The sequence below is a fragment of the Pinus tabuliformis genome, chromosome Q, assembly GCF_031772625.1.
Source record: "Pinus tabuliformis cultivar Carrire ecotype Pingquan chromosome Q, CPIR1, whole genome shotgun sequence".
Lineage (NCBI taxonomy): Eukaryota > Viridiplantae > Streptophyta > Pinopsida > Pinales > Pinaceae > Pinus > Pinus tabuliformis.
The window spans coordinates 667,549,521-667,570,467 of record NC_142296.1 but is presented as its reverse complement, the minus strand read 5'-3'; the positions used below and the strand labels follow the sequence as shown (position 1 = coordinate 667,570,467).

The 20,947-nt window shown below is 41.5% G+C and overlaps 1 protein-coding gene across 4 annotated transcripts in view; it reads left to right on the top strand.

The window, feature by feature from the left end:
• LOC149221316 (uncharacterized) overlaps positions 1–20,947 on the top strand; it is a 289,929-nt gene that overhangs the window by 147,313 nt on the left and 121,669 nt on the right. For all 4 annotated transcript variants that reach the window (XM_089385073.1, XM_089385075.1, XM_089385072.1 and 1 more), the window contains exons 12-13: positions 13,969–14,064; positions 14,280–14,342. In XM_089385073.1, the coding sequence (XP_089241199.1) occupies positions 13,969–14,064; positions 14,280–14,342 (159 nt within the window). The remainder of the gene's footprint in view (positions 1–13,968; positions 14,065–14,279; positions 14,343–20,947) is intronic.

Here is a 20,947-nt window from a genome sequence, read left to right as displayed (position 1 = left end):
TGTTTTTCTGGGTTTAGGCCAAGGAGTCCGGAGTTAAAAGCACATAATTTTTTGGGCATAGGAAGTGTACCTTTCAGCCATTTGAACTTCAGTAGAAAGGCAGTTTCCTGGGCAACGCGGTGTAGATTGGTGCAGTGATTGGATAACTTCAGTTCAACCATTTTCTCACCTGGGTTTGGTCATGCTTGTCCATTGAGACAAGCTCAGGTGCACCATCTTATTATCCATTGTATTTTGCCTTCAGAAAAGTAATAAAATGTCTCAACAGTTCCTTATTTGCAACATTTCCATGTGTGTTTAATGTGTATTTCGTTCTTATAATTTGCTGCACAGATTATTTGCTTTATATCACTTGTACTCCTATTTAGGATCATTACAGTGGTATCAGAGCCTAGTTCTTTGCTCAACTATGGGGATTGTCTCCTATGAGAGAAGGGGACCAAAAAAACATTACCTACCAAAGGCAGAGGTACTGGAGCAGAGAAAGAGAGTTGAAGATTACTCCAGACACGGAGGATAGAGGGAAAGCAGTAGTAGAAGAGGAGGACATGGTGGAACCCAAGAGCAGGGAAGAGATGGCTTTCGTCGACACCCTCTTGAGGGCCCTGAATGACTTAGCCAAGGGTTAGAAAGATATGCTAGAGGAGATCAAGTTGCAGAATAGAGAGAGGACCACTCCTAGAGGGTTTCTGTTTGGGGAAACTTCTGAGGCCTCTTAGCCATTCGAACATCCCTCACCAGCAGCGCAACACCCATCAGCCAGTGGGCCAACTCGTGCTACATTGCCTTCTTTTGTAGCAATTGCACAAATTGAACTTGCAAGAGGTGAAGATCCCATTCAGATGGGAGACTATGTCAGAGAGTGGCAGTCTATGGATGCAAACTTTAAGGAAGCCCTCTATTTCAAAGATTTTTTCAAGCTCAAGCAGAGTGAGAAGAGCAAGGGTTATGGAGGACAGGAAACCCAGAACTACGAGCTGAACGGGACCATAGGGAGGATGTACTTCCCTACTTTCGATGGCACTGCCAAGTGCATGACTAGGGCTTGGGTTGAGAAGATGGACACCTACTTCCAACTCAACTAGATGACAGAACAAGAAGCCATCAAGATGGCCACACTGCACATGGAGGGGGAAGCCCATGACTGGTGGTTTCATGGCTTGGCCATCCTAGGGCTTGCCAATGTGGCTTCTTATGAGTACTTCATGAGGAGGGTGGTGGAGCGTTTTGACCAGAGAGATCCAAAGGCCCATTTTAGAGAGTTGACCCAACTGCGCCAAACAGGCAACCAGGAGCAGTACATCTTAGAGTTTCTGTGAGTATCAGTGATGATTCCAGATCTATCAGAGGCTAGGAGGGAGTACACCTTCATTAAGGGCTTGCTTGAGCCCCTGTGTGGACTGATGAAGTCACACAGGCTCTCCACGCTGCAAGAAGTAGTCTTGTGCACCAGAGATCTGTAGGGGGTCATCCCTAAAATTAGAGCACCTTTTCTTGCACGGACCCCTTTTCCACAAAAGTGGCATGAGACTAGACCCCCACCTCAGAGGACCATACAGGGGTGGGGGCAGTTAGATGATGAGACGCGAAAGGACCTCAGGAGGAGGAAGCTGTGTTTCACATGCAGGGAGCCCTGGGCACCAGGCCATCGGTGCACTGTAGGTAGAGCTCACTATATTGAGGTTTTTTCTGACAGTGACCAAGAGGACAATGTGGCGTAGGATTGTGGTGTGGCAGATGGTGAGAGTTCGGTAGATAGAGGGCCACCACCACCACCTCCGCAAGGTGGGGCATCCCTTGCCCCAGCTGGGGCAGTCCTTGCTTCCTTATGTGGGATTCCCAAATTTTCGAAATTGAGGATCACAGGCATTGTATAGGGGCAGAGGGTGTCAGTGCTAGTTGGCAGTGGGACTACCCACAACTTCATAGATGCCCAGTTGGTTCAGAGGAGGGGCCTCACCATGGCTGAGAGCGAGGGCTTTTCAGTCCTAGTATCAGGTGATTGTACCATATAGTGCACTCGATATGTGCCTTCCTTGACAGTAGTTATGGGGAACTACTCGATGACGGGCCATTTTTTTGTGGTCGATGTGCTAGACACCAACATGGTGATGGGTGTCCAGCGGGTGTATTCCCTTGGGCAAGTCACGACAGATTGGAGGAAGCCAGAGAGTGAGTTCATTGGGCCGGATGGCAAACTGGTCGTTTTGAGAGGCACGCAGTCTTATCCACCTCAGACAGTTTCAACCCACAGGATGGAGGCAGATCTGTGACATGGAGACATTGCATGGGTAGTTGAGCTGAGGATTTCAAAGGCTGGGGCACTGACTCAGCAACCACCACCAGACATATAGGCTTCGCTGGAGAGATACACAGTGGTGTTTGGGGACATTCCACCAGGGCAACCACCAGACAGGAGATTTGAGCACACTATTAAGTTGGCGCCGGGCGTGTAGGTAGTGATCACCACCCCTTATAGGCATCCCAAGGCCTATAAGGATGAGATAGAGAAGGCCATCTAGGAGCTGCTAGCATTGGGCCATATCAGACCAAGTTCCAGTCCCTTCGCCTCTTCAGTGGTACTAGTGAAGAAGAAGGATGGAACCCTTTGGATGTGCATTGACTACCGGGCCCTCAACTGGAAGACACTGAAGAACCGATACCCCATTCCACGCATAGATGAGCTGATGGACGAGCTTAGAGGAGCCAAGTACTTCTCTAAGATCGATTTGCGTTCAGGGTACCACCAGATTAGGGTGAGGGATCAGGATATCCCTAAGACGACTTTTCAGTGCCACTATGGGCACTTTGAGTTCCTGGTCATGCCATTGGGGTTGATCAACGCTCTGACCACCTTCCAGTGATGCATGAACCATCTCTTCCAGGGAGAGTTGAGGAGGTTCGTGCTAGTTTTCTTTGATGACATTTTGATTTACAACCATACATGGGAGGAGCACCTCCAACACTTGGAGGAGGTACTACACATTCTGGAGGAGCAATAGTTTTATGCCAAGCTCTCCTAGTGGGAGTTTTGTTTGACCGAGATGCTCTACCTAGGGCATATCATTGGTGCCGATGGGGTGAAGGTCCATGAGGAGAAGATTTGGGCCATTTGGGATTGGCCGGTACCTCGAGATGGGACTGCGCTGAGGGGCTTCTTGGGCATTTGCACCTACTACAGGAATTTTGTCAAGGGGTTCTCATAGCTGGCAACACCCTTGACCGAATTGACCAAGAGGGGGGCTTATGCATGGATTGATGGAGCATAGGTTGCCTTTGACCGCCTCAAGGAGGTGATGAGCAGTTGCTTGGTCTTGGCATTTCTGGATTTTTCCCAGCCATTCACTGTGAAGTGTGATGCATCCGGGGTGGGAGTTGGAGTAGTATTATCACAGGAGGGGCATCCCATTGCTTTCGAGAGTCAGAAGCTCCTACCACATGAGCTGTCATATTCCATTTATGACAAAGAGATGCTGACCATCATTGTAATAGATCTGACTTGCAAATATATGGAAATAAAAAAATGCTCAGAAATAACAAGAGAAAATATAGAAATGCTTTTCTTTATTAATCAAAACCCATAAGATAGGGTAACACCATACAATCACTCCTTAAGGAAGGAAAACACTCCACAAGCCATATGCTTGCCAATATAATAATTCTTCACATCTCACAATGGGGAGTCTCTAGCCTCTATATAGACTTCATACATACAATACCCTGGGTCATTACCATGGGTCTCTCAACCACTTTATTTATTAACTATGGCCCATCACATTATTACGTTATTCCCTTAAGTACCTCCCTTTGTACCCCATACCCCATAATATCCCCCTAGGTATACTACATTCCACCTGTTGATTTGGTGTAGCATCGGATGTGCTCTAACCATTGAAATTGGTGGAGAGGCTAAAGCACATGAGATCTCCAAGACCCAGAAATGGTTTGGGCAGATTCTACTCGGTTAAGGAGATATTAAAATAATTAATATTTTAAATGGAGTTCCTAAGTCTAAACTTAGGAAAAATAAAATATTAATGGTTATTAATATAAAACTGGGTTAGAAGGTTATAAATGACATGGATCAAGCCAAATCTAATCTTAGCCGTTGATTAGAGATGTGATCTCGGTCGTTGAAGGACCAACAGGAAAAGTATAAGAAGAGGCTTGAGGGTCTTTTGAAGAATACACCGAGTGATCAGTGATTCGATTTTCTAGAGCGGGGTTTGTTAAGAGAAATAAAATCAATGATCAGTTTGCTGTGAGGGGCAGTGAGTATGAGGCATAGGCAGAGATAGTGCCGAGAGACCAGCGTAGAAGCAGAGAGAGGCAGACGCAGAGCCAGAGGGAGCCACACAGAGGCTAGCAGGGATTGCACAGAGGCCAAAAGGGTTTGCGTCATCCACGTAGAGGCTGCAGGAGTGATGTAGAGGGCCAAAGAGGCTGCACAAAGCCTCAAAGGGCTGACGCAGAGGGTTTCGAGCTGCCGCAAAGACCAGGAGGGCTGACGTTGAGCTTCAGATTGTGCTGGAGAGGCTAAGTTGCAGGAAACGTGGGCAAAGGAGGAGTTTCCGTACGGAAACGAAACTGAAACGCAGAAACGTGTATGGTACGGCCCAGAAATGCGTTTCTGGCCGTACTGGCACGTTTCTCGAGGAGGAAACGTGGCCAGTATGGTCGGAAACACGTTTCTGGGCTATACGATGGCGTTTCCCCACACAGGTTGACTTTTTTTTTTAAATTTTTATTATTATTTTGTTTTCTAATTTTTAATTGGGTTATTAAAATGCCTTCTAGTTGCTTCTAGATGCCTCTCTCAAGTTATAAAAGTGACCTTTGTCTCATTCTCTCATCACACAATTCAGCAAGTCGTTTCTCTTGGAGACTGGCGATTTTAGCAAAGGAGAAGAGAGAAAGAGAGCAGTGGTTTCAGCTAGGGTGTTTTCAACAGTGAGCAAAGTAGATTTCTGCAGCAAGAGGAAGAGATTTCAGCAGCAAGAGAGAGATTTTAGCAGCAGATTTGGAGTGCAGAGTTTTCGGCTACGACATTCTTGGCTTTTTGACTCAGCTACAACCATATTTCTCGTCTTTTCTGGAATTTTGGGGTAGCTTCAGTTACAAAAAATTAATTTGGGAAGCAACATTCATTTTCTTAGTTTTTTCCTACTATTTCTTCAATTTTTCTAGGGTTTATGCTGCCAAAAATATGAAAAACGTTTTTTATTTACAGATTTGTTTTTTAATTTATTTTGCAGCAATGGCTTCCAACCAAAGTGCAACTGCAAGTTCAAGCCCTAGGGCCAACCCAAGGGCTGAATATTATCCTCTTTGGAGGCATGTAACGAAGCTTCAAAAATGTGCAGGTGGTGCCTCATGGGAATGGCGATGTAATCTTTGCAATAATTCGTACAAGGGCTCCTACGCAAGAGTGAAGGCACATCTTTTGCATGGAGGAGGACAGGGGGTTATGGGTTGCACGAAAACGACAGATCCATTGGCAAGGAGGGCATATCAAAGAGAGCAAGATGAGGTGGATGCTATTAAGAAAAGGCATAATGAGCTTACTCAAGCTACTCAAGCTCCATCTAACATTGAGCCAAGGATTGTAGTTGAAGCAAGAAAGAGGAGAGCTGGTGCCACTCAACAACATGAACAACCAGCACCCAAAAATACTAGAGGGGCATCCCCTTCAGTTCAGGATAGCAGAATTGCTAAATTGGTGAATGTGTAAGCAAGAGAAGAAACTGATTCCAAAGTGGCTAGGTGCATTTATGCATGTGGTATCCCATTCAATGTTGTTCGCTTTCCTTACTGGCAAGATATGATAAGGGCAATTAACAAAGCTCCTCAAGGGTATAAGGGGCCCAACTATGAGAAAATCAGAACTCAGCTTCTCAAAAATGAGAAGGAGCTTGTGAAGGATATTTTATCACCAATTTGTTCTTCCTGGAGTAGCTCTGGGGTTACCATAGTCTCAGATGTATGGATAGATACAAGGCGCAGACCATTGATAAATATCATTGCCACTTCCCCCAAAGGAGCAATGTTTATCAAGGCGGAAGATTGCTCAGGAGAGGTAAAAGATGCACAATTCATTGCTGATGTTATTATAAAAGCTATTGAACAAATAGGGCCTAACAAGGTGGTGCAATTTATCACGGATAATGCACCAGTTTGCAAAGTTGCGGGTTTAATTATTGAGGGGAGGTATGACCACATTTTTTGGACACCACGCATTGTCCATAATCTGAATGTGATCTTAGAGGAGATCGACAACAAAGTTTCCTGGATAAAGGAACTCACAGGAGAAGCAAGGGAGATTGTCAAATTCATCACCAACCACCACCAATCTCAGGCCATATTTCGAGAGTACTCCAAATTGGAGTTGTTAAAAGTTGCTGAGACAAGATATGCCTCAAACTTCTTGATGTTGCGCCGCCTTGTTGAGGTTAAGCATGCATTAGTTTCTATGGTGGTGAGTCAACTTTGGATTGAGTGGAGACAAGCAGATTCAAAGCGGGGATATATGGTGCGTAGATTGTGCCTTGATGAGGATTGGTGGAGCAAGGTAGGTTTCTTGCTAAAGTTCACAACCCCTGCATTTGAGCTTCTTCAGAGTGCTGACACTGACCAACCTTTCTTAGGAGAGGTATATGATGGCATGGATTCCATGGTTGAGAAAACTATGGAAATCATTTCTCAAGAGTCTCCACAACTTTTGTTTGTTGATGATCATTTTGCTGGTTTAGTCAAGAAAATCATTGTTGATAGGTGGAACAATTTCAACACTCCATTGTACACTTTAGCACATGCTTTGAACCCCAAATTTTATGATGAGGAGCTTATTGCTCAAAGCAATGGGAAGAGGAAGACTCCCCATAAGCATAGAGAGGTGGCTAATGGGGTGAAAAAAGCCCTTATGAGAATGTTTCCTTCTCATCTACACAGGGAGGTAAAGGAAGAATTTGCCAGTTTTGCTGTAGGAATAGATGATTATGTAGATATATCAACTTTGGAGGAGAGCAGCACCATGAATCCAGTTAGGTGGTGGATTTGTCATGGAGCAAATGGTGTACATTTGCAAAACCTTGCCATTCGTATTCTTTCACAAGTGGCAAGCTCTTTATCAACAGAAAGGAATTGGAGCACTTATGGTTTTATTCATTCTGTGAAACGCAATAGGTTGGGCTCAGAGAAGGCAGAGGATCTTGTTTATGTGCACTCCAACCTTCGCCTTGCATCTCGTAGGGGTCCAAAATACAACATTGGTCCTTCTAAAGAATGGGATGTGGATGCAGAAAATCCTGATTTGGATCTCTCTCTTGCTGCCCTGAATATTGAGGTCGAGCCTGGAAGTGGAATTGGCCCATCATCTTCTTCAGCACCACCATCCACTGTTGAGCATTGTTTTGCTTCTATTTTTGATGAGGATTGTGATGATGAGGTTTAGTCTTTTGTCTCTATATAGTCTTTATTGTACTTGCAGCCTCATATATTAATATAAATAAACGCTGATTTTGAGATTTGGATATATAATAAAGGTTGCTTTTGGATATTTCGATATTTTTACTTTCATTATGTGATCATTCATGAGTAAATGTGATGTAAATTTAATCATAATGTTTAAATGTAATAAATTATAATGTATCATGTATACTTTATGATTGCACACACACATAGATATATATATATATATATATATATATTTAAATATTTTTAATCTATATATATATATATATTCGCATTTCCCCGTTTCCAAAATTTGGGGAGGTCGCGTTTCGTACCCGTGCCTGTTTCGGAAACTCGTACTTGTTTCCCCGTTTCATGCAACCTTGTGGAGAGGGTTTCGTGGGGCAAATTTTCTGAATATCTGCTTCCAAAGAGAGGTATTACTGCTAGATTATTTTTCTCTGTTGGGTGAGCCTGTTTGGCACCCAATTGTACTCAAAAGACTGCATAATAATATAACCCTCAGAATTGCTGCATCGATTTTCCCAAGTTGGGTTTTTTCAGGGACGTGTTGTCCAAAAATAACAGTGTCACTTGTGTGTTTGTCTATTTCTTTCAGTGGTTGATCTGTAGATGGTTGAGACTGTATTGTGTTTATTTCAGTGTTTATATGGTTAAATAACTTGTTAGTAAGTAAACAAGTAGGTGAAATAAACTAGAGAATACAGATAAAATTTCTAACGGGTAATACTTAGAAATTTCAAAACCACCCCCCTTAAAGATGTTTCGTCCCCGAAACATAAGACGAACACAAATAATAAGATATACTCAACAGAGTAGGTAACTGGTACCAGGCATGTGCATCTAGCCATCCCAAAGACAGGTGATTACTCGATCTAGTCGGTGCCTCATTCGCTTGAGATGGGAGTTGATCCTGGCGGTTCCTCTATGTTGATGTGCTGTGGTTGGATCTTCGCACCTCTCTATCTGTTGTGCGGGGGTTTTTGTCCTTGTTGCTAATTCGTTGCCATCGTGTTGGTTGTTTTCTTGCTGGGTGATGTGGGTGGTGATATGCTGAAGTTTTAACCAATGGTGTATCTTTCTTTAATTCACCACCTAATGGAGCCTGATGGGTATCTGGTACATGTTGTGGCGCCTGCAATTGTTGCTTATCTTCCAGTATTACTTCAACCACAGACTCCTCATCTGATGTATCAGTACCTATAACATTTTCTGCTTCAACCTCCTTGGATTCTACCTGCTTATTGATAGAAATATCCTGGAATGTAATTTTCTTCTTTTTATACCAGAGCTTCAGGAATTTCTTCTGAACATTAATATTGATAGTACCAATAGTTCCATCCAAGGGTATCCCAAAACAACATCCACATTAGCCATATCTGAAGCATAAAAATATGAATGCAATACATATTTATCCATAGAGATTTTCAAATCCTTATAAACTTGCACTTGCTCATTATTAACCTGTGTGTGCTCCATTTGTTTGGCTGGGACTTGCAATCTTTTAGCCAAATGAACATTAATAAAATTATGCTTGCTATTAGGATTGATAGATACAATTATCTTCTATTTCTGAATACATCCATGAACCTGTAATAAGGAAATATCATTAGAAAAACCCTTTCTGTGTTTCATTCACCTGTTGTGTAGCATGAGATCATTTATCCAAAAGGAGTTTTTCAAATTCTTCATCCGAAAATTTGGACAACTTCTCGCTGTCAAGTGAGCTCCACCATATGGCAGCCTCATCTTTCACCTTTCCAATATTTTTGAGAGGTTTTCTTAAGGTCTTTTATGAATTCTTCAATAGTAGGACCATTATCTTTTCCTGTAAAAAAAATCCTTGCTAGAAGCGATGAAGAGGGTTTTGAAAAAATCACTATTTCGGCGAAAATTTAAAATGGACACAACTCGATCAATATGGCTTAGAATCCTTCTTATAACCTGTTTTTGGAAATGAGACGACCATTCTGCATCTTCCCATGTGATAGAAATTTCTATCTACGCACTTTGGAAATTCAGAGTCACTCTGCAACTGTCTCGCTGTAAATAATTTCTGAAAAAACGCTGATTTTAAATCAATGATATCCCCCTCATCCAGACTCTGATCCGATCGATTTTTATTTTCAAATTGGGTAATTTTTCAAGAGGATCTCAGATCTGCAATTAATTTATCAAAATTCCCACAAAAACTGCAATAATTGACTGGGTCCACGAATTGTCGTCAGAAAACTTTCAACATAGTTGATTTTTAAATCAATGATATCTCCCTCATTTGGACTCCTATTTGGTCGATTTTTTTTTTTTTTTTTTTTTGAATTTGGATATTTTTTCGCAAATAATCCATATCTGCAATTTGATTATGCAAATTTTGCACCAAAAGTTTGAGATCTGATCTGCAAACCCGCCGCCCCAAAAAATTCCTGCAAAAATAAAAGAAATCTCTTCGCTTTGCCCAAGAAAGTGCTCTGATACCACTTGTAATAGATCCGACTTGCAAATATATGAAAATAGAAATATACCTAGAAATAACAAGAGAGAATATAGAAATGCTTCTCTTTATTAATCAAAACCCTTAAAGTAGGGTAACACCATACAATCACTCCTTAAGGAAGGAGAATGCTCCACAAGCCATATGCTTTCCAATACAATAATGCTTCACATCGCTCAATAGAGAGTCTCTAGCCTCTATATAGGTTTCATACATACAATACCCTGGATCATTACCATGGGTCTCCCAATACCATATCTAATACAATGGCTTATCACATTATTCCTAACTACTAGTGGTCCCTTACATGATGCGGGTTAACCACTTTATTTATTAACTATGGCCCATCACATTATTACCTTATTCCCTTGGGTACCTCCCCTTGTACCCCATACCCCATAATATCCCCTCGAGGTATACTACAATCATGCATGCATTGGCCAAATTCCATCAGTACTTGGTGGGCAACAACTTTCGAGTGAAGACTGATCACAACAGTCTTCGTCACTTCATGGGGCAGCAGGGCCTCAATGACAAGCAACAGAGATGGGTCAACAAGGTGCAGGCCTATGACTTCGATATATAGTATGTGTGGGGAAAGCATAATGTGGTGGCTGATGCTCTATCTCGGAGACCAGCTGGGTTATCCCTCATGAGCATTTGCCATGATTGGAATGCTGAAATATTGGTGGAGTACTCCAAGGACAGGAGGGCATGTGAGGTATTGGAGGGTACCCATGTAGATGAGTATTATCGAGTGATTGACGAGGTCATCTATTACAAGGGTGCACTTTCTTAGTACCCAACTTGCAGTTGAGAGAGAGGGTGCTCCAGGCAACACGTGATTCACCATTATCCGGGCATCTAAGGGTTCCAGAAAACTTACATGGAAGTCAAGGAGAGATTCACATGGAAGGGCCTCAAGGGGGATGTGCTGCAACACGTAAGGGAGTGTGAGGCATGTCAGAGGAACAAGGGGGAATTGATCCACCCTGCAGGATTGCTACAGCCACTTCCCATCCCTGAGGGGAAATGGGAAAGTGTCTCTATGGATTTCATCACAGGGGTCCCCATAGTGCAGGGGAAGGACTGCATCTACATCGTGGTTGACATATTGACCAAATATGCCCACTTTTTCGCCATCCCCACCAGATACATGGCTGCACAGCTTGTAGAAGTGTTCTTTTGGGAGATTTTCAAATTGCATGGGCTCCCCAACAACATTGTGAATGACAGGGACAACAGGTTCATGGGAGGTTTCTGGCAGGAACTTTTCAGATTGGTCGGGATCGAGCTCACTGCTAGCACCAACTTCCATCTTTAGACAGATGGCTAGACCGAAAGGCTTAATCAGTGGTTGGAGGGGTACTTGAGGAACTACGTGACTGGTCAATAGAGGGCTTGGATTCGGTGGTTGGATCTGGGCGAGTACTGCTACAACACCACCCACCACATGTCCATTAGTATGACCTCTTTCCATGCTCTATATCAATATGATGCATTATCTTTTGCTGACATTGTTTTTGGATACAACCAGGGCCCAAAGGCCAAAGACTAGGTCCAAGAGAGCCAAGACATCCTTAAGGCTTTCAAGGATAACATGGCGACAACCCAAAATCAGCAGAAAGTATACGCAGATCGACACAGGATGGAGAGGCATTTCGAGGAGGGGGACTTGGTATACCTCCGGCTACAGCCTTACGGGCAGTTTGCGCTGAAGAAAAAGGGAGCCGAGAAGCTACAACGATGCCTCTATGGGCCCTATCGGGTGATTAGACAAGTTGGAGAGGTGGCCTATGACCTAGCTCTGCCTCAGGGGAGCAGGATCCACAATGTCTTTCATGTCTCATGCCTTAAAAAGATGCTGTTACAATAGGGGACATCAACAGGTGATCTACCCCCACTGGATGATGAGGGCCACTTGGTTTTGGAACATGAGGCCATTTTGGAGATCAGGGAAAGGAAACTGAGGAGCAGGACCATCAGGGAGTTCTTGGTATGTTGGAAGAACTTGCCAGATGAGGATGCCGCTTGGGAGGGTGAGCACATATTGGAGCACCCAACTTTGAGGTTGCTTGAGGGAAATCAACATTTGGGTGGGGAGGACTGTCATGTCCCTTTTCAAATACATTTGTAACAAGGTGGTGCTAGACAATTTTGCACAATTTTGGCTAAGGAAGAGAACCCACATTTTCAACTTAGGGACTTAGGAAGCAATTCAACTTTATTTGGTTGCTAGTGGAATGTGGGGGCCACCAACATGAGAATTCGAGTTGGACCATTCGAATGGCTTGGAGGTAAGTCAAATAGGTGGATGGAGGGGCCCACATGAGGCAAGGGAGGCCCATGGAGTTATAAGGAGGGAGCAACTCTCATTTTGGGTTTTGTTCTTACATCTCGGAAACAAATTACTTGACTGTTCGCTTTGCTGTTTAGTTGAGTCAACCGACTGTTTAGCCACGAATCTCTCAAGCATGAGTTCAACCTCTAATTCAGGGGACCTTCGGTGCACACCCTAGAGAGGCAATTCCACAAGTGTTTCAGGAGTTTCGGGGGTGTGCTACAACACTTCCATTCAGCGCAGAGCAGGGAGTGCATATTTCTGGGCAGCTGGGAATTACATAGGAGTTTGGAGCCATCAGAGATCAAGCATTTGCCGGGAGAGTTAGTGGACTAGGAGAGCAAAAATAGGCCAGCATTCTTTGTGAGTTTGGGAGCCAACAGAGCCAACATTCCAGCAGTTCGAATTGCTGGGCTTGGGGACAGCGCAAAGGCCTTTCCAACAGTTTTCGTGGAGCTTGGGAGCAGGTGCCATAGGCCGGAAGCCCATCTGGGAAGTCAGGGATTTGATAGTAGGGGTCAGCCCAACATTTTGGGACCATTTCCAGGAGGATTTACAGGCAGTTTCCAGCAGGCCGAGTTTTGCAGTTGCAACTGAAGTTGGGCTCCAAGGGGGTCGAATTTCAGAAGTCTAAACTAGCTAAAATTCTTCACGGGTTTTTCTGGGTTTAGAACAAAGAGTCCGGGGTTAAAAGCACATAATTTTCTGGGCATAGGAAGTGTAACTTTCAGCCATTCGAACTTCAGCAGAAAGGCAATTTCCTGGGCAGCGCAGTGCAGATTGGTGCAGCAGTTGGACAACCTTCAGTTCAGCCATTTTCTCACCTTTGTTTGGTCATGCTTGTCCATTGAGACAAGCCCAGGTGCACCATATTATTATCCATTGTATTTTGTCTTCAGAAAAGTAATAGAATGGCTCAGCAGTTCCTTATTTGCAGCATTTCCATGGGTGTTCAATGTGTATTTTGTTTTTATAATTTGCTGCACAGATTATTTGCTTTATATCACTTGTATTCCTATTTAGGATCATTATATTTGGGATGGAGTTATCTTATTCTCACTTTTGCATTGGAACAACAAAGTTTTTCTCTGGTGGAAATATTTGAAATGCCCAATGGGTTTCCCTTCAAATGTATAACACACTGTCAATCAGATTTGGAAATTGAAATTATGGGAAAACAATTATAACTTGATATATTTCACAAAACAGGGAAAATTTGAATATTGGTAAATTATGAGCAGGATTGAGGGTTCTTTTGGAAACTGTCTTGAATCTTAGCGGACAGATGAATCACAGGGGTCCCAATTTGCATAATTGAAATGCGATAAGTGCCATTGGCTTATTTACTTCGTGATTGCTGGTTTTGATATTTACACATGCCACACCCATTGATGGGTTTTCGTTGTCCGTGGACATAATACAGTTTCTTACTTTTTCTGTCTAATGTTCCAAGGCCTTTCCTTGAAGGCACATCAGGTTTTATTAGCACTCACCAAGTTACCAAGACAAATTTACTAGCTCAATCTTTTCCTAATTTATGCTTCAAAGTTCAACCCCAGTTACAAACTTAGAGACTTAAAAGAAACAAGTTAAGTAGGAGGAGGTAAAGATGCTTGCTTTGTAGGTTGCTAGAGGTTCATTTGTTTTGTTTATTTGTTGTTAGCAGGTCATTGGGCATTCTTTACAGCAGCCCATTAGATACACTTCGCAGGCAGCTCCACTACACCAGGCACCAGCTTATCTCCATCCCAATGCGCAAATGGTAAACATAAATCAGAACAAGGACCTTTTTTCCTCTTTTGAAACAGTTCATTTTACTCACATGGAAAGTATGTTAGAAAAAATATTTTTTTCATATTGATGGTCAAAGTACAGTAGGATACAGGTAATAATAGTGCCAGTTGGAATATGGCTGAAATATATGGAATCATAGATAGTGCTTTAATCCTTCTAATCCATTTGTGATCCGTGTGGCAGTATTCACAGCAGATGGTATTTGGGCAACCTGGACAAGTAGTATATATCCAGCCTTATCCCAATGTAAGGCAAAAGTGTGTATAGCTTAGATATTTTAAAATATTATGAAATTCATGTTCCTGTATATTAGCATCTTTATGAATTGCCATTACTTTTTTGTAATCAGACCACTTGAGCTTGGAAAAAAAAGCGTTTTGTCTGCCGCCTTTTACAGTTGTTATTTCTTTTGACATGTTTGTTTATCAGACCTTAATTTGTTTTCTGTAAACCTTATTGAAATCTTTGTTTTTTAAAGCTCTATATTTTCATTAGTAATACTCTCTTTAAACACACTAATTTGTGTTTTGATACTCATAGTTTGCTAGAAGTTATGTTGTTTTATGTACCTTTTGTTAAATTTTATAACCCCTGCAACCTGGCTAATTATTTCCTAGCAGATTATTACATAGATCAACTGAATAAAAAGGATTGCTGATATTTTAACATGTAAATTATAGATAACAGTGGAAGCAAACATTAATCACACCAATCTCATATGCATGCACACATGAATTACTTCCCTTCAAATCTTCGGTTTCATTAACAAATTAACAATAATCTAGCAAAAAAATAAACCCGAAAATGATCTAGCTACTCAAACCCTCTGCAGATCTGACCTTCGATCTTTCTTGGCTGATCTGGATCTTTCTCTCTTGCTGTCTGTAATCATGCAAATCTGTGTCCACAAACCTGCATGACAGTTTTAGACAGTGAATACTGTCACAATTGAAAGTCTCTCTGTTCGGACTGGTGTTTTCCAGTCTCAGGGGGGTGTCCCTAGATGATGTATGCTATTATCCACTTAATATTCCTAATGTAAAGCTTCAATTTGATAACCATACAACAAAGTTTCACTTTTGACTTGCTGATGAGAAATCGAAAGTGAAGAATTATTGAAATGAAATTAGTAATTGTTGAAATCAGATTTCTAAAAGTAATAGTAGCAATAAAATAGAAAGTGATGCAAGAAAGGAACGTGCACCTCAAGTGAAATAATTCAAAATATACGATCACACTGCACAAAAATGTCTTCAATGGCCTCCAATAGATTTAGAGAGTTAGAATCGAACATAATTGAATAAAATCACAAATTACCCAGGAAGTTGGTTGCACCATAACGAGTATTGGGTGACAGGGTGCCATGAATTTGTTCACTTGCGGTGGAGGTGGTGGTCTGAGAGACTAAAGCATGGCAAAGTGAGATCTCCACTGCTACCAAAGCATCTGGGAAAAATTGTCCGTCCTTGTACTTTTGCTCCAATATGCATAATGGAAGAAACATCTCATCCCTCAAACTGGCCAATCCCATTTACTCAAAGCAAGGAAAAGTTAAGAAGGCCAAAAGCTTTGCATGTACAACTAGCCTTTCTCTGTTTTATGCTTTAGAAATGCTTTGTCTTATGGCTGAGTTGCTCTTTCCCTCTTGATTGATTTTCCCAAAAGAATGTGCAAGCACTACTATAAACTTTATTAGCTAGATTTATTGAATTTGGAACTTGGGGAAGGGTCTAGCAAGTGTTGGTGCACTGACTGCTTCATGTCTTTTTTATCACTTTATGTATGAAACCAAAGAAATTGACTTTTTTTTTTTTGTTCTGTTCTTGGTCTGATTTTGTAGTGTTTACAAAGTAGACAGACAAAACATTGCAACCTTTTGGCTTCATTGTCGTTCTGACCCTTTGCTGCTTTCTAGATTTTTCTTTTAAAACTCAACTCAACAACCACTTCTTTTCAGTCATAGAAATCTCTCAATCCATAAAAACAGAGAGCCTTTAATGAATGAAAAGAATGAGTTAAATATAGCATTCTTAGTCATTAGCCCATCTACAAATGTAGCATTCCTTTCTCCCTCTTTTAACTTCACAATTAATATCCTCTACCTAGATTGTCTTTGAATTAGTGTGTAACATGTTGTCAAGGGGGTAGATGTAATGCTCCCTCATCTTTGGACGAAATGACATGAACACAAAAGGTGGTGAGTTGGGTGAGGGTGCCGCACGAAGGCGAGCGTGCCCATCGAAGGAAACGATATGGGTTGTATGTTGTGCGAATGGACTAAGTGCGATGGAAGTTGTGGATGCCAAGTAACCGAGTGGATGGCATAACGTGCTATGGAAGAAACACAAAGGCATTACGGGCAATGGCATGTGCCCAAGGTGCGTCCCAACGAAGGCAAGGTGTTAGGCGACTTTCCATGCGATGGGTGTGTCATGCATGTGAAGCAAATATACGAGGGGCGTTGAAGCAAAGTTGGGATGTAGGCTTAGAGGATGGAACAGGCATTGGCCGAGAGGCAGGCCCAACCGAATGGGTAAGACACATACAAATAAAACGAAAGCACTCATCGAAGAGGCAAGAGGGAGATCACAATTGCAAGAAGTATGAGTTTGAAGCAGAATACCGAGTAAAGGCAAGGCATAGATCTAAACCGAGAGGTGGGTCGTGTATGCGCTCGCCTTGAGTGAGCTAGGCAGGCAGATCGTGCAGATTTGGTTTGGTATTCTATTGAGCTTGTAAAGGGTGAAGCCTTGGGCTGCCCAAAGCTCGACTATTTGTTGGAATTTGTTTAGAATTTTTCCTAATTGTTGAGGCAACGAACCTTTGGGGTTCAGCCCAACCTTGGTTGTTGGATTTTTGAAGTTGCGCTACCTTGTGACAGCATGTCGGCAGGGGCTTGGTCCAAGGCATGCCATTGTATTTTTGAAGTTGTATATTATGTAAACTGAAGTCTGAAGTTTAATAAAAGAGGTAAAGGGGAATTTGTTGTTGGGAGTTCCCTCTCCCATGTATGTTGTTGTACATGTTCATGTTATGCTAAAGTGTACTGTTGTTTTATATTGTTGTTTATGATTGAAGTGTTCATATCGCAAGTTTGATGAATGTTATGAAGTAAACTAATTGAAGAATTGGCTAAGTATTGAAAGATAAAGTGAAGCGCTATTGTGTTGAAGTTGCTTGAAAACTTAATTTTGTGAAGTTGACGCCGAAACCCAAAAAATTGTTTTCCAAAAACCTAATTCGAATTTGGGCATTCAATCGTCATTTTAACTAGTTTGATTTGCCATAACCACAATCCACCTTAACTTTGTAAAAAAAACCGAATTTCTGGGTTAGTCATATTGAACGAGTTTTACCTAATTTTACCAAGAAGTGAGGTTTCCAATGGGTTCAATATTCTAAAATTGCTAGGTTTGCAATCCTCATGCTAATTTTGTCAAACTTTAAAAGTAGGCTTTATCCTCCCCTATCTTATCATGCATGCAAAATGATTGAGTGTGTTAAGAATTCAAGGATTTCCACAATAAAATAGTAGTGCAATATTCTTCAATATTTCACCCTTGAGGGTTTTAAATATATGTGTAACCTAAAGTGATAATGATGCCATAAACCCTGCATTTAAAACTTTACCAAAATCTACAGATTTTATTACATACAACAAACTAGTCCTATGGACATCAGTTAACCATCAGTCATCTTATCATTAGTTAACCATGTAAGAATTTAAGTTCAAAATTAAATCACCAAGGTTAGGCGACTTGTGAGTTCAGTGCTGAGAACATGATGAGTTTTATTTCGTGATGGACATGAGTTAAACTATTCCTTCAACTTACCAGGTAAGGAATTCTTATCATTTCCAGAAGCTGTATTCAAAGGCAAAAATACAACACAACATTCACAGATATGTTTAGAGACTCCTTCAGTTGTAGGCTACAAGAGCATTAAGACTCCTATTACCAATGGCATTAAGGGAGCTATCTAGATGGCTCGAAGGCACGATCATCATTAAGTTACAACTACAATCAACTTTTTTAACACAAAAACATATCTAATTCATCTGACACGTGGAGACGGTACACGCAGGACATGAAGATTCAAGTGTCCGACATGGGCACGTTGACCCCCTGGAACAAGACACTATATCTATATATATATTAAAAATTAGATATTTCTTACACAAATTCTCATTCATGATACAAATTCTGACATAGATCTAGATTCTACATTGTAAATTTAAAATTTGTAAGTTTTACAAAGTAATGTTATGCATACAAATACAATTGTGACAAATTCACCAATGATCCAATAGGAGAAAGACAAGAAACTTCAAGCTGTGGTTTTCTCATTAAGTCATCAAAATCAAAATGTGTTACATATGGTATACCAACGAAAAATAGAAATAGAAAATACAAAACAACTTCAAGGTAGTAGGTAGCTCATCATTCATCAATCATCGTCATCATCAAAATCTGTCATGGTCACCATTGCTCTCCACTGCTGCGTCCTCCTCCTCTGTATCCAATGTAATCTCTGCATTTGTAGGTGTGGAGGGTGACCCCTCAAGAGTATCACCATCATCAAAAGTGACAGACTCTAGCACTGTTTCATTAAGATCCAAGTTGGCCAATGCCAACTCAACACTATTGTCCAATCCTATATCATCAGGAAAGACATCCCACTTCTTTGTCTTTCCCTTCAGCCCCTCATCCTTCTACCTGTAAATAAGACGAAGGTTTGTGTGCACATATATCATTGTCTTTTCCCTGGACTGCTCAAGCCTTCTCTTCTTGACACTGTACAAATTCCCATATGTGCTCCAATTCCTCTCGCAACAAGAGGATGAAATCACCTGAGAGAGGAGCCTCATGGCTAACTGATTTAGAGAAAGGCTTGTTGCCCCATAAGTTGCCCACCAAGAATAGGGCTTCTTATCCCCCCTGACCCTAATAACATCATAGCCTGCAAATCGCCCAGTGCTAGCGGAAAACTCTGCAAGGGCATCCTCCACCTCATTAAGTGATGCTCTATCCTGAAATATCCATCTCAATGCATCCTTCCTCCCCTGTGTAATTTCACCATCCATGTGAGGAGGGAATATGCGGGAAGGTCCACCATTCAACCACTCATGGCTATAGTATTTTGGGTTCAATGAGTAAGCCAAACAATGCAAAGGTGTGCAATTCTTGTCCCATCTGTTGACAAGAATATTCTATATGGTGGTGAAGAAGGCCTCTAATGATGTCTCATACTTAGGGCACTCACTCTATAAAATAATGAACCTCATGGACTCAATCAGGGAATACCATCCCTCATAAACCTCTCCTAGGATGGGTTGGTCTATATCTCCAAATCGTAGCAAAGTAATGATATGGTCCATGATATTAATAGTGAGACCTACCCTCTCCCACCAAGCATCATCTAACACTATGTCCTTGACTCTTTTTGAGGTTGCTTGATTTGTCTTTCTCCAAAAGGACCAAAACTCTGAAATAATCATGGCCCTAGGAGTAGTCTTGACCTCCCTCAACCTCTTCAACATGATGAATGAAGAGGCAAACTCTGTATTTTCAATCTTCAACAATGATAGATGGGTGTACTCCAGGACACGCTGTGACACACTCTAGTACCCGTTGGGACATGCTCCAGGACATGCTGGTACATGCTCTAGGACACGTTGGGACCCGCTCTAGGATAGGCTGGGACATGCTCCAGGACACGCTGGACACAACAATCCCATGTTCTAGGCAATGTTTTAAAAACCGGAACCGGTGATTGGACCAGTCCACCTAATGAATCGGGTTTCGAATCAGAACTGGGGTTGGTCAGGTCTAAACGAACTGGTTTAAAAAAATACATTAAATAATTAATTTTTAATGGAAAAAACTATTTTTAAGATTTAAAACCATGATTCCAAGCCAATAGAAACAAAATATGCAAGGTTTTCTCATCTATATACCATGTAAAGGTGAATATATCAAAATGGCATTGAGTGCAATACATATCCGCAACAAAATACATAATCAATGAGGCTCTAAATGGTCTCTAGAGTCCGAAAACAATGCTCTAAGCTATGGGGTCACTGAACTACTACACGTCTATATATAAGTGATTAACAACATGATCACTCCTCATCATGATCAAACTCATCACCACTACTAGACAAGAGATCATCAACATAAGCTACATAAATAATATGGCTCCGAGTTTGAGGACTCCTAAAAGTCCTCTACAACTTTAGTAGTAGTAGCAAAAATGGACATCAAAACTACAAATCACAGATCAACATGGTCATTCATCATCATTGATTCAACGCTACAAGAAATACATAAACATTATCAACCAGAGATACATAAACATCATCTAGCCCAAAGTCTTCAGACTTGGATTGCTCAACCTTGTAACATGATAGAAATTGAAAAGGTTTAACATGCCTAACCAATGATTTTGGTTTGAGTGGAGGGTTCATCTCCTCAACCTTATAATGTGGTAGAAAAAGATTAGCATACCTAACCAGTTGTTTTCCTTTGAGTGAAGAGTGCATTCTTGTTAAGCCATGGTAGAGGAGTTCAACAATCAATACCACCAACATCCACAAAGTTCAACAATCAATGCCACCACGATCAAGGTTCTTAAAAGGCTTCATGCTTTTGATCAAATGCCAATCTCATACTGGCACGCATGATAGAATCAAATGGAAACATTGCAAACCCCCAAACCATGAAATTATGAAAACCATCAAGTTTGCTGAATTTCGAGTGAAATCTAAAATTATAGTTTCTCCATATGAAATCCAATGAGGTCGAAACCACTCTCAAACATCCTGAGTCATTTCATGGTAATGTTAAAAATTT